General features: G+C 55.3%; 1 protein-coding gene across 1 annotated transcript in view; it reads right to left on the bottom strand.

Annotated features, from left to right (window-relative positions):
- The window catches only part of LOC102021985 (GSK-3-binding protein FRAT2), a gene marked incomplete at its 5' end in the record, with an annotated part of 93,967 nt that extends 79,371 nt beyond the window's left edge, over positions 1-14,596 (bottom strand). The window contains 2 exon segments of the mRNA XM_013514199.1: positions 13,589-13,682; positions 14,501-14,596. Coding sequence (XP_013369653.1) covers positions 13,614-13,682; positions 14,501-14,596 — 165 coding nt within the window.

Here is a 14,596-nt window from a genome sequence, read left to right on the forward strand (position 1 = left end):
TTTTTTGGTTTTTCTCTGGTACCGGGAACCGAACTCACGACCTTGCGCTTGCCAGGCAGGCGCTTTGCCGCTGAGCTAAATCCCCAGCCCCCCCAAGCCCATTTTAGAATCAGCTTTCACGCTGTTCTTGTTATCAGAATCTTTAACATACAGAAAGAAGAACCATCAGGTCTGAAGTGTGCAAGTCCGTGAGAGTCACGAGCTGCTCATACCGTACCTCTGTCACCACCAACCAGGATAAAAGAACACAGCAGCACGTGGCCCCTCCCGGGAACCCCGACTCCTGCGGAGAGTTGACGGCTGTGACTTCCGCCACCACAGACACATTTTGCTGGCTTTGAACTTCACTGCGGCACTGTGGACTCTTTCACATCCGCTGCCTCTGCTCGCTCTTGGGTTTCGAGTCCCCAGCACCGTCACCAGCAGCAGGAGCGCCCTCACCGTCTCACTGCCCTGTCACCGTGTGGCTCTGCCGTTCTCTCCCCTGCAGCATCTAGGGACGTCTGGATGGGCCCAGCAATCCCCCGTCATGCATAACGAAGCCCTGGACGCTCTTTGAAGGGAGGTTGCCTCGGTGTGGAACTTCAGGTCACAGGGTATGGAACCCCTCTCATTTCACTTCCCACCATGCTAATATTGGGTCAATTCCGTGCTTTGAACACGGTGCACATTAAATAAAACTCCTCAGCCCAGATCCAGACCCCAAGCCACCGTTCCGCACGCTCAGCCTAAGTGCCGCATTCATTTTAGCCATGGCCAGACCTCACGTGGATATAGCGCAATACATTCGTGATTTTTCTGAAACTCAGGCCAAGAACAATCACCTTGGGTCACATAGCCAGTGACAGAGCAGCCGGGTTCCTCAGCCCTGCGCCTCTACCCACATCTCCTGAGGTTCCACATCTATTTCTTTCACCAGCTCTCACCCTGTTAGATCCACGCCAGACATCAATAATTGATCTTGGCCCTCCTTCCGGCTGAGTGGGGATAAAACAGCCCCAGGCACCCATCAATGGGCTCAAGCAGGCCCGACCAATCGATCAGCGCTGGCTTGGCGATGAAAAACAAGTATCATCCAGGTACCACCCTATCAAGCTGCTCCTGCTGTTCAGCACGGGCCCCCAAAGCCCTGGCTTTGTTCTCCAGCGGCTCAGCCCTCTTATACCCAGGATGGTTATCAGAGAAACAGAGAAAGAACCAAAACCCAAGCCCAGCCCTTTCTCCAGCTTATTAGATTCCATTCTCCATGCCAACCTGGGAAGCCAGCTGTGAAGATAATTTGTGTCTGCCCTGGTGTATTTCTGTTTCTGTTTTGTGTTTTGTTTTTTTCCCTGGTTCTTGCAGATGACAAACAGGCCCAGAGAAGCCTAGCACCTTGCCCAAGGTCACCCAGCCCCGCCATGGCAATGCTGGCACTTGGACCCATTTCCCCCATTTATAACCCGGGGCTCTGGCTCCCCGCTCCATCGAGTTTCTCACTGCCAATTAGGAACCACCACAAAAGCCAGAAACCTGCCGGGAACCTCATTCATCTGAAGCCTCTCACATCTGTTTCCCTTCTTCCCTGCTAAGCCATAAACAGTGGAGACAGAGCCTGGGCAAGCTGCAGGCTGGGATCTCGGCGCAGGGAAGGGACCACAGCCTGGGACAGACAGGCCGCCTGCCACGAGACCCAGGGGCTGGGAGAAGAGATCTTCCCTAACGTGGCTGCAATGGGCGACCCGATTTCTCTGACACGGCTGACAAAGACAGTTCTGCAGAGCCAGAAAACACGCTCGGGAAGAGGCCCCCGCAGAGCCGCCGCCCGGGAAGCTCGTGCCGTCGCTGCTTCCTGTCTGTACCGACGTTTGCCTTCGGAAAACTCAGCATGCATTTCCCTGCAAATGGAAACCAAACAATCTCATTTTCTTTCTCCCCTCAGCCAGGCCAGATGGCTCTTTCTTGTTCTTTCCCTGTCACTCACACCAGAGATTTTTGTTACCGCTGTTTGTTCAGTTTCGCTTTTTGTGATACTGGGGATCAAACCCAGGGGCACCAGGGGTGCTCTACCACTCAGCTGCACCCGCCCTGGCCCCATTTTTAATACTTTTTTATTTTGAGACAGGGTCTCACTATGTTGCCCGAGGCAGGACTTGAACTTGCAGTCCTCTTGCCTCAGCCCCCAACGTGCTGAGATTACAGGTGTGTTGTGTATCACTGCTCCTGGCTAATCCTAGAAATATTCTTCAGAAATGAACACGCAACTAAATAAATATAAGTTCCCTAACTTCTGTACATCTGCCTTTAGGAGGCCATTTTTAGCAAAATGTGCCCAAAACTGGATCCCGGGTTGTGTTACAATGGTATTTCCTCCCTCACGAGCAGCCTCACCCTCACCTCCAAAGCTTTGGTCCAAGGCCAGGGAGCACAGGAAGGACCCCAAATGGCTGCTGGCTTGGCGGGGGGGTCTTCCTGCCACCTCCCAAACACCTAGGTGGCCAAACAGCTGTGATGGGTAAAGGTCATACAGGCAGCACAAAATGTGGAGAATTCCTTACTCAGGCACAGATTGTCCCAGGAGACCTCCAACTTCTTTTTTTTTTTTTTTACTTAAATATTTTTGGATTTCTGAGACAAGGTCTTGCTATGTACTTCAAGCTGGCCTTGAACTCACTATGCAGTCCAGGCTGGCCTTGAACTCACAGTGATCCTCTTGCCTCAGCCTCCTGAAGGCTGGGATTGCAGGCGTGTGCCACCAAGTCCAGGCAGCTTCTGAGGACTGGACAGTTGACAGGAGGCCTAATCCCTCCTGCAGCCCGCTGCATGGCTATCTCCTGCTTCCTACAAAGAAAAAAGAAGAGGGGGCTGGGGATTTAGCTCAGCGGCACAGCGCCTGCCTGGCAAGCACAAGGTCGTGAGTGCGATTCCCAGTACCAGAAAAAAAAAAAAAGAAGCACCACGACCTAGCCGGCTTCAGGTCATACCAATCAGTGAGTGACAGGATTCCAGCCTTGACAGCCAGACCCCACACCCTGCGCTAACCACTGCACAACCCAGCCCTTTTCATCAGCCACTGAACTGGCAGGGAGGGCGTGGCCCAATCCTGTCACTCCTCAACCCAGAGATAATCAATCAGCCTCCCGTTTCAGGGGGTCCTGCTTATTTCTGACACCATCCTTGGTGATACCCTAAGATTCAGTCTGCAGCCCTACAAATCCCAGAGAAGCCCAAGCCTGTGCCCCAAGCCGCGGTTCACTAGCTCCTGAGCTCCATTTGGGGGAAACGTGCTACTTCTAATAGGCGTAGGGAGGAGGACCCTGGGGGCTGCCACACTGCCCCGGGGCATCTGTTTCCTAAGGCACCTTCACTATTAAGGCAGAGCAGAGTCCCAGGGAGCTGTCCCTCTGCAGGGCCCACTGATGTCCCTGCCCAGGAGCCCCAGAGCCTCCAGCAATCCGGAGACTGTACAGGGCAGAAAGGACAGTGAGTTGGGCGCAGGAGGCGCGCTGTGTGTCAGCAGCACCAAGGTGTCTGGAAGGTGGTGTCCTTCAAGGAACAGCAGCTCAGAAGCACGGCGGGCCAGGTGGCCTGGGAGAAGCCTGGATGATGACCTGGGTGGGGAGCTCAGCCCAGTTCGGGATCGGAGAGAAAGCAATGGTGGGCGTGGCTGAGGGGCATCCGAGGTCAGAAAGGTCCACTGAGCACCACGCACCAGTGCTGGATAGGACGGGCGCAAGCGCGCACACACACACATACACACACACACACCTGTGCCCGCACACACACATCTGAGCACGCACACTGGCCTCGAGTCAGGCTACACAGGCTCTGGGCTAAGGAACGGAGAGTGGCACCTGTCAGGCCCCACCAGCACCCTGCAAGATGGGAAAGGGCAGCCTTGGGGAGGTTCAGACAAACCCTCCAGCTTCTCCCACCCCCACCCTGTGGGCTGAGCTCCTGCTCCACCACCTCAGCACCTCAGGCTTCTGTTCTGCAAAAGGGACACAAAAATCTCCCTCCAAGCCACACATGGCAGCACATGCCTGTGAGCCTAGTAACTGGGAGGCTGAGGCAGGAAGATTGCTGTAAGTTCGAGGCCAGCCTGGCCTACACAGTGAGTTCAAGGCCAGCCTTGACTACATAGTGAAACTGTTTCAAAACACCAAAAAAAAAAAAAAAAAAATCCCACTCCAATTAAATTACTGGGCATCAAGTGATAGGTGATGTATCTAGGCTCTTGTGCTGGGGGCGGCGGCGGGGTGGGGGAGGGTGGAACGACTGTCGGTTTTCTTTGGAAGGGACAGGAAAAGAAGACAAGGGACAGGAAAGAGAAAGACGGGGAGGGCAGGGAGGTATTGTCCAGCACCAGGCTAGTCACTGTCTTTGTTGTCCATTTTTCAGATGAGGAAACTGAGATTTAGAAAGGACAGAAAACTAGCAGGGGGCCTGCAACTTCTAAGAGCGGAGCCAGGGTTCGAACCCAAGACCCCGGGGCTCAGAAGCTGGGATTTGCCTCGCTTTTTTTTTTTGGTCTTTTGCACTCGGTCCCCACCCAAACTCCGGGAACACGGCACCGAGCCTGTAGACTCTGCCTTCTGCTCATGTTTAATGTGAATCCTGAGCATTTCAGCCCTGCCTGAACCCCCCCTACACACACAACTTTATTTAACTGTATCAGCATCATCATTATTATTTTTCCAAAAAGACTATCAAGGAGGCCTTTTTTCTTTACACACACACCTCAAACAGGCTTGAATAGACCTTTATGAGTGCTTGGGCTACTTAGAAACAAAAATTGCCTGTTATTTCGCTTCAATTACATAGCAACCACTTTTGTAAAAGAATATTTTTATTTGAGCTCATTGTGCAGCAAATCATCAGACTCTTTTCTTCAACAACTTTGAGAAGGAAAAATTATCAAGTGAAAGGGAGGAAATGTTATGCATATCATCCCAGCTATTGAAAATCATGCCCATGCCCTCGAGGGTCTTCCTTCCCTCTTAATTTATTTAAACAACACCCCCACTTCGATCAACAACCACGCCTGGGCTTCCTGAGCACTATTCTCCGGAGATGAGGCTTCCGGATGTAGCCTGCAGTCCACCTCCCCTAATCCGTGATCACACCGCGTTCCCAGGCCTCCTGGGAGAGAGAGCGGGATCCCCTTTTTAAACTCAGCCCCCAGCACCTCTTTGGGTCTCCAGATGCAGAGTGGGAAGGAGGCAGGGCTTGGTGGGGTGCCAGAAGAGAAGGGTGCACGAAAAAGCGTCTCCACCCCTTAGCAGGGGAAGAAGGCACCACGGTGATCCCTGCAGAAGAAACAAGGTGCGGGCTGGGAATGGAGATGTCAGCCCCGTGCCTCCCTGGGCAACTCTGGAGAAGCCCTGCACCTCACTGACAGCTCTGCTCCCCGGGCAGCCCCTACCTCAGGCACCTGCTTCAGCCTCTCAGAGCAAAGAGACCTGAGAGCTGACAGCGGGCTCCTCACCAGTGATACTAAATCCAGTGTAAAATGCCCCAGACCACCACCACTTGTCACAGTGACCGAGGTGCACCCTTGGGGTCCCCAGGGGAATGCGCCTCAGCTTCCTCCCAGGGGCGGCGGGGGCGGGGGCGGGGAACTCACTTCTTTTTCATATATAAACAGTTGGCTTGTTCGGAGCGAGCTGCTGGAGGGTCACGAGGCAGAAGCGGTTACAGGGCAGGCACCAAGGGGTACGTGGTGAGCACACCAGGTACATGAAATCCCCTGAGTCAAGATGGAGGCTCAGACCAATGATTTTCCATGGGCCCAATGGAGGCCGTGGGACAGGCTGACCTAGGATTCAAATCCAGGCAGTTGTGTTCAGATGCCGCACCCTTAACTCTCCCTGCCAGGGTGCCTGTTCTGCCGCCTCTGCTTCTCTGCACCAGGATGAGGCTGCACATCTGAACCCTCCAGAGCCTCCTGGGTCCCACAGGGATAAGCGTGGAGCTGAGTCACCCACCGAGCCCTCCCCTGTAGAGAAGCCTGGGGAACCACACCCGCCACGATTTCCGGCACGAAACACAAACCCAGGATACCTAGCAAGCAAGAACAATTCATCTTGGCTGATAGTCTTAATCTAAGTGGCTACGGAGCCGGCAGGCAACCCCAGAAAGACAAGGTAAAAGCACGGATGGTGCCTTCCATTTGATCATTTACAATCATTTTTTCTAGAAAACATCACCAGTTGGTCACCATTCACATAGGTGGGTGTTTTCGTCATCCACACTGGACACCCAGCACCACGCAGGCCTGTCGGGGGTCCAGTGTGGGTAACTGGACTGCACTGAACGGCTGGCCAAGCATCCTGCCCACAGTTACCTCCTCGATGCTCACATGCAGGCTTGGAGGTGTGTGTAAACAAGCCCCACGCCACCGATAAGAAAACGGAAGTGTACACACAGTAACAGGGCTGCATGAGCTTGGCTAATGATTTAACCTCTCTGTACTGTTTTCCTTGATTATGTACAAGCTAATGACACTGCGCCACCTGTTTAGGAATGAATTGTGTACCCCAAAGGTAAGTGGAAGCCCAACCCTAGTGTCTGTGGGGGTGACCTCATGTGGAAGCAGGATCTTTGCAGACGTGATCAAGTTAGGATGAGGTCATCGGCATGGCCTCAGCCTGATATGCTGATGTCATTGTACAGACACACTGACACTCTGGAGAAGCCATATGAGGACACACGGCGGCAGAAGGTGGGTGGCACAGTTGTACCCAAGGACACCAAGAACTGCAATGACTACATAGGTGGGAGGCTGCAGAGGCCAGTTCTGGTGACTGAGTCTTGGGGGTGCTGTAACTGGATTGGCGTTAGGAGGTGGGGTCTGGGTGGAAGAGGCAGGTCACTGGGGACATGGCCTGGCAGGGCGCACCTCCCTCCCTCCCAGGTTCTTTCTCTACACTTCCCGGCCACCAGGCCATGAGCAGCTCTCCTCCAGGCCCCTCTACCATGCTACTTCTGCTTCAGAGCTGGCTGAACATGGACTGAGCCTTCTGGAACCATGAGTCAAATAAAGCTCGCCTTTAAATGCAGGTGTAGGGTACTGCGTCCCAACGAGGAGGAAAGTGACCAAGACACAAGCATCACTGCCAGTGCTTCTCAGAAATGTTCAGAGCCAGTGTGCATCCCTGGGATGTGGCCAGCAGTGTGGCTGGCAGTGTCCCACGCTCCCAGGGACATGTGTCCACTATACTGGGGTAGAGACAGGTGAACTCAGACGCTCTCTTCCTGCCCACTCCTGTAACCAGTCCACATGCGGTCCTTGGGGAGTATTTCTGTTTGGATCCCAGAAAAGCCTCATTCTGCTGGGGGCTGAAACCCCAAGAAGCCCTTGAGTAAAGCAAGCTCCAGGACGGCCCTGCTGGAAACAGCCTAAATGTCAGGCAGCAGGTGGCCGTGGGGCTGCTCCCCCGGGAGCTGCACACACTTGGCCAGCGAAAGCGCGCGGCAATCTGTCCCCGCAGGAGAGTAGCAACACAGGGGCGGGGTGGGCGGCAGGCAGCCTCTATCACCGCGTCCCCTACAAGTTGAGACCCCCAAGCCCCTAGTGGTGGTCAGACAGCTCTGGCTCCTTCTTCCATTTCAAAGGGAAACGGTACAGGGGCTGATCAAAAAATACAGTGTCTGTTTAAAATTTAAAAATCACTACAGTGAAAGATTGATTGCCACTGAACCCCTCAAATACTCCGCAAGCTGAGGCTGAGAACACTTATGCAATCATTCAAAAAATATGACAGTGTGTCCTCACCCACCTTCTTCACCGGATCTGGCACCGTGCAACTTCTGGCTCTTCCCCAAAGCCAAAATGACCATGAAAGGGAAATGTTTTCAAGGGATTCAGGACATCAAAGCAGCCAGGACAACACAACTAAAGACACTCTGGACAGAGGACTTCTAGAACTTTAGAGAGTGGCAAGAATGACAGGATCGGTATGTTCAAAATAAGGCGGTACGCCGGGCGTGGCGGTGCACGCTTGTAATCCCAGCACTGGGGAGGCTGAGGCAGGAGGATCGTTTCGAGTTCAAGGCCAGCCTGGGCTACAGAGTGAGCTCAAGGTCAGCCTGACCTGCATAGGGAGACCCTGTCTCAAACACACACACACACACACACACACACACACACACAAAAGAGGGGGTGGGTTTTGAGGGGGATTCTTGGGCATGCATCTTTTACTGTAATACTGTTTTTTAAATTTAAACATTAACCATAGTTTCTGATCACAGTCCGAGGCCACTGAGGATGGGTCAGGCACCTCCCCATCCTCCTGCTGGGTCCTTGAATTGTGCTCGCTCCTAGCCTCTCCTAGGCTCCACTGCCAAGGGCAAACTTAATGGCCTCCTCCCATGTGCCAGGTGCTGGACTCGCTTCACAGCTTTCCTGTACTCTGGCAACTCTGCAACAGAACACAGAGGCAAACAGATACACAGAGATGCGTGAGTGCTAAGGAGAGGAGTCGGGGTTCGAACCCAGGTCTGGCCATCTTCCTGTCTCCAGAATGAAGGAGCCAGAAATCCCTCAGCAAGCCTACTCTTCTTCCCCGCCCAAGCCCACAGGACACGTGGGGCTGGTGAGGCCGCACAGGTGGGACAGAAACCACGGGGAACCCCACGTGTGCTCTGGCGGGGCAGGACTCAAATGTACAGCAGCCTCTCAGGAATATGTAAGGTCCATGAATACATGAGCCCATGTCCTGGGGCTCTCACCATGACACCTGGAACTGTGGTTTCTCTCATGTCACATTCTGCCCTCTCCCTCAGCTCCAGAAAGTTCCCACAGTTCCCCTCTCCCATTCCTCACCCTTCTACACACAGATTCTCCGACCATTAGAAATGGAAACAGGAGCCAGAAGCAGCAGTAGGTTCTGGAAAGTTCTAGAAGGTTCTGGAAGATGTTCTGATAAGGTTCTCAGAGCCAGTGGTGGCTCCTAAGCCAATGGTGGCCATGGTGTCCTGGGCTGAAGGTCCTGGGCCTGGCTCTGTACCCTTCTGTGACCTCACCCCCTCCACTATTATAAGCGCAACATGATCTGCCTAGAAATCACTGTAATCTATAACGCACAGCACACATCAGGAATTATTAAGAAAGGAAACCTCCAAGTTTTAAGGGTCAGGACATGGCAGGTCTGTACAGGAAGCCTGGAATGCCTTGTCCCTCACCCCCAAGCAGGAAGTGGCACCCTACAAACATCCACATCCTTCCTTAGATGTGTGGTCTCCCTTGTGGCTGGTTTGGGACCAAAGTGCAGTTCCGACCAATGCACTTGAACTGAAAGGATACCTATCACCTTTTGGCTGAAGCATGGCGTGCCAGGGCGGTTTTCCCCTCTTCCTTATCCACGCCTGCAGTGACTCTAATGTCACAGGCTCCGGAAGGGACAACCACAAAGAGGGGGAAGTCACCACCAGCCTAGGTCCCTGTGGCCAGAAGCCAAGCTAGAGAAGCACCATTAGCGAGACTCGAATCTGCTGTCCAGCCACTGAGGTCCTGGGGCCACCTGCTGTAACCGCTAATGTTACTCAGCTCAACGGTGTCACTGATGCTATGACTCAGATTGTCACAGACAAGGAACCCAAGGCCACAGAGCAACAGGTGGCAGAAACAAGACTGAAACCCAGACCTGGAGTAACAAAGCCCCATTAGATCCCTTCCCCCTCCGCATCCCCATGCAGGGTGCAAAGAGGGGTCTCGAGTGGCCCTCAGTCTCATTAATGATCAGAAGCGTGGAAGAGGGGGCCTGGCCACACCTCAGGGAGCATTCCTGAGAATCTGGAGCTCCGAGGGGCTTAGATATAATAAGAAGGATCAGGTGATGGTTTAGCAAGAAGGGCAGGAACAAATCACTAACTACTACTACTGACTCTCGATTTTTCTGAGCTTCACTGATCTATAAAATGGATCAACAGCCACACCGCCCCTTTGTGTGGAACTGACGATGTCCCTTATGCCAATGTGTCTGCCCCCATGAGGAGCATCAGGGGTGGCTCAGGGCGACAGCTTTCCTGGAAGGAGAAGAGCCTGGCCGGTCCCCTCCCAAACAACAGGAGGCGGCCGTCCCAGCCCAGACCGTTGATAAAGCCCAAAGCCTCAGACCACAGACCTGGCCCAGACCCGCGCAGACCGAGGGCAGAACATAAAGAGGGGAGCAGGCCAGCCAGAGGTAAAGCAGCACAACCCCTGCACCTGATTGTTTATTTGAAACTCAAAGGTGTCTTTGAAGAGGACGGCCTCATTGGGGTGAATCTGGGAGTTGTCTGTCAGCTTACACTTCTCCTCTGCACATATGGTCTTCGTACTGCAGCAAAGGGCGGAAACGAAGCATGGAAGGGAGAGGGCAACGCTGGCTGATGAAATATCATCCCTCAAGTGCCAGAAACCAGGGTATTTTCAGTGACGTCAGCCTGGGCTTCCTGCCACCGGGATGGGGCTACAAGGAGACCAATCACAAGACTCAGGAAGAGACCTTCAAGGGAAGCAGGGAAAGTAAAAGCACCCAGAAATCGGCCCATTCACCATGGGCTTCTACCCTCAAGGCAGATCTTACACCACAGCTTGCCCCCAGGATATCAGCAAGAACCAAAGTTGAACACTTACTGTGTACTGGGCCTGGTGTTTTCCAAGTTTTTGCTCATTTTCAGTCCATTTCACAGATGGGAAACTGAGGTACTAAAGTTCAGTGACCTAAGGCCACAAAATTGATGAGTAGGATGGCCAACATCGGATCTTAAGTCTAACCACTGCAAAATGATTCCTCTAAAGAAACAGGGAAACTCAGAGAGGGGTGGGGACTCAGCCAAGCTCTCATAGCTGTATCCCTTAGAGGCCCAGGCTGGTCCAGGTCTTCAAACTCCTCATTCTAGGATCTTTCCACTCATCACATTGCCTGTCCTTTTTTTTTTTTTTTTGTACCAGGAATCGAACTCAGGACCTTGCGCTTGCCAGGCAGGCGCTTACACTGCTGAGCTACATTCCCGGCCTGTGCACTGCCTGTCCTTACGCACATCAACGCCCCAGCCAGGCAGCATGTTCTTGCTCATCTCCAAGCTGCTTAACGCGCTAATTAGCCCAGCAAACTTGGGTGCAGGGAAGCACAGCCCAGATCATCAGATAACAAGGCCCAGATGAAAGCCCCATTTGCCAGCTGTAAACCCAGGGGCGCCTTGCCTCACTGTGCCTCTGTTCCAAGACTCTTGTTAGGGGCCCCCACTCCATCACATGGAGCATTGATGCGGGTCCAAGGTGGCAGCCCGGGTGGCAGGAGGAGCCTAAGCTGGCACGTTAGCTCAGTGGCATCAGGTTGCAGCTCGGCCAGCATCATCTGCTCCATGGGACCAAAGTGCTGGTTTCCAAGCTCCCCTCCCCTCCCCTCGCTGCGTCCCAGCCGAGCAGGAACAAATGTTCCTGATTTCCCTTCTCGGTGCCGAGGAAATCAGGCCAGAGAGCCACCCGCTGGAGAGGGAGGGGTCCCTGAAATGTGTGGTCCAGCCCCCCAACACTGGCTCTTCCTGGGAAGGGTGGGGACGAGCCAGGCATCTAGAGAGAGGCACTTGCAGAGACAGACATGGCGGGGCTCCTAACAGAAAGTAGCACCAACGTGGCCCTTTCTGCCCAAAACTGCTGAATGTTTTGTCTACACAAGCCCAAAGCCTACAGGAGCTGAGTTTGAATCCAGAGTTCCCAGGCTGGGGCTTTGCTGTAACTTTGCCAAGAAAGCCCTGCCAGCCAGGACGGGCACCCTCTCAGGACCAAAGACAGGACCCTGAGGGGCTGGCCAGCACCCCAAAGGGGAGACTCCTGACTTCAAGTTGCAACTCCCTCATTTACACACTGGGGAGGGAGAGTCAAAAGGGGAAGTGACTCTCCCCAGGCCACATGAGTGACCTGAAAACTGGATGTCAAATCTCTCCCCACTACCCAGGCCCCCTTCCAACAAATCCTGCCCACGCCACCAACCCTGGCCTCCAACTCACCCCCACACCCCTAAATTGGCACTCAGGAAGTCAGGGAGCTACTTCCAGGTTGATAGAAGATTTTTTTCAGAGCCAAGAGTTCATCCAGGCCCGGTGTGGTGGCACACACCTGTAATCCCAGTACTCAGGAGGCTGAGGCAGGAGGATTGTTGTGAGTTCAAGGCCAGCCTGGGCTACAAAGTGAGCTCAAGGCCAGCCTGAACTGAAGAGCAAGACCCTGTCTGAAAAAGACAAAAAAATAAAATAAAATAAAATAAAATAAAAGAGTTCATCCAGAAATTAACCCAAGACGCCCAACACCCAAGCGGAGACTGACTTGTTTCTTAGGGTGTGGCCTGGAGCTTTCCTGGAGGATTTACTCCCATTTTGGGTTTGCGGTGGTGGGCAGAGCACCCAAAGATTTGGAATTCTGCTGAACCAGAGCTCTTGGAGTTTGCCTGGGAGTCTGCTGGCACAAGGACATCTGCAGGGGCCTGGGGTCTCTTCTGTCAGCACAAGTGGGGTGTGGGTGGGGAGTGGAGAAAAGGGGCAGAAACCAGAAGCTGCCAGCCCTCGGGGCCAGGCACACGGCGCTGGCTGCAAGGGCACAGCTGCTCGGGCAGGCCTCTGGAGGCAGGAAAACAAGAGGCACCGAAAGCAAAACAAAACCAAAAAAACTCCTTTTGTCTCCTGGCCCCCTGGAATGTCTTAGAGACAAACCCAGGGACAAGGGTCTTCCCCACCCTTTCCTCTCTCCTCTTCCTCCTCCTCCTCTTCTATTCAAAGTCGGGATCTCGCAGATCTTTCCAGTAGCAACTTTGCCCCGGAGCATTTTGGTGGCATCCAACAAAAACATCTGGAGTCTGCACTCACCTCACCTCGCTCTCTGGGACTCGCCACACTTCTACCACCTTTGCAGAGGACTCCCAGGACCCAGGAGGGGGAGGGGCACCCACACCGCTAGCAGGGGAGTGAAAACTTCCGCCGGCCGCACTAGGACCACCTCCCTCCTGATCTCTGCTTTGCTCGTTTGTGTTCTCCCGGGACGCGGGGAGGAGGATGGGAATTAAGACAGAAAGGAGAGGCAACTGTCACCAGCGCGTCCCTTCCGTACCCTATAGCCCCACACATGCCCAAAATGACACTTTTTCACAGAAACCAGCGGCCACCTCCCGTTCCCAAAGCTCAGGTACCCAGACTCGACACGCGGGGGGCCCCAGGCGAGACCACGGGGACCCACGACAGGTTCCCGCCAGTACCTGTAAAGTGACGAGACCAGCGTGCCTGGGGACCCCAGACCCAAGAGGGAGAGGGTGACTGCCGAGAAATTAACACTTCTGCTGGGAGCTGCTCGCCGCACCCTGGGCCCCCAGTTTGTGCCCCGCGAGGATGGGTAAGAGTGGGTCTACCCCAGGGCCCCATCCCAGCGCACGTACTCATGGGTCAGCCAGGTCCTGGGAACCTGGTGCATGCCACAGTTCGGGCTTGGCAACTTCAGGAAACCCTGAAAAGTTAAAGTTCCAACCCACACCCTCCACACTAATTCTCTGTTTGTGGCTACTGTCTTTTACCCCCACCCCGACGGGGTGAATTTTTACTCCTCCCCTGTCCACTGCTCCCCAAGAAAACCCACCTCCTGACAGCCGGTCTTCCCAGCGCTAGCCGAGGCACGCAGCTCCTCTGGATCTCCTTCTGGGTTCCTTAGGGGCGACGCGGGGGTGCCCCTCCTAGCGGACCCCGCGTTTATCAGGGTGCAGGCTCTGCGGTTTGTGATCCCGAATTTCGGGCGCTTGCCGGCGAGGACCCAGAGCTCGCCTCCGTGGCCGAGTCGCCCGGAAGCGCGCCCCCTGGCGGTGGCAAGTCCCCTCGGTCCAGCAGGACCTAGAGCGCGCGCGAACCCACCGAGCCCGGCCTCCTTCGCTCCCGGGGGACTCCTTCCCCGCTCCACCCCTATATCGGACAGGCCGGAGCCTCAGATCCACCGGGCACCCCCAGAGCCTCCGCGTCTCCCAGCCGCACACACAGAGCAAGGAAGAACCGAGGAGCGGGAGAAAGCGCCGCGCCCCCGCCCCCCCTGCCGCCAAGGACCCCCGCAGGCTGCGCGAGATCAGGGTCCCCGCCCGGCGCCGGCGCCTCCTCCGCGGGCTTCCGGCTCCGCTCCCTACCCGGGCCCCTACGGGATGGCTCGGGGTGCACCGCCCCTCCGGGCACAGCCCTTGCCGAACGCTGAATCCCGAACCCCCACCTGCCACGCCGCGGGTCACTCTCCCCGGGCCCAGTATCCACTGCGACCGCTCGGCGCCGGGGCGGCGCTGCACCTGTCCCGGGCCAAGCCCGCCGGCCGGCGCGGATTCGGGGCGAGGGAGCGCGTCTCCGCGGCACCCCACCCTCTCCATGCTAGTCTGAGCAGAACTTGGTCCCTGAGATTCCCGGGAGGGTGCGGAATCCCCGTGCCACCTGCACCCCTCCCTCCGGGGCGCGCACTCTCGGGGCAGCACGCGGTGGCCCGGGGCGCACTGCGGGGCGCTGGGGGTGAGGACCCTACCTTTCTCGGCGTCCGGACCCCGCCAACTCCGCCGGCGGCCGCGGGGGAAACTTTCCCGGCGCAGAGGCGCGCAACTCCTGCCTGGCGGCGACGGCG

This window comes from Chinchilla lanigera, unplaced genomic scaffold (assembly GCF_000276665.1).
Source record: "Chinchilla lanigera isolate Chin_1 unplaced genomic scaffold, ChiLan1.0 scaffold00021, whole genome shotgun sequence".
NCBI lineage: Eukaryota > Metazoa > Chordata > Mammalia > Rodentia > Chinchillidae > Chinchilla > Chinchilla lanigera.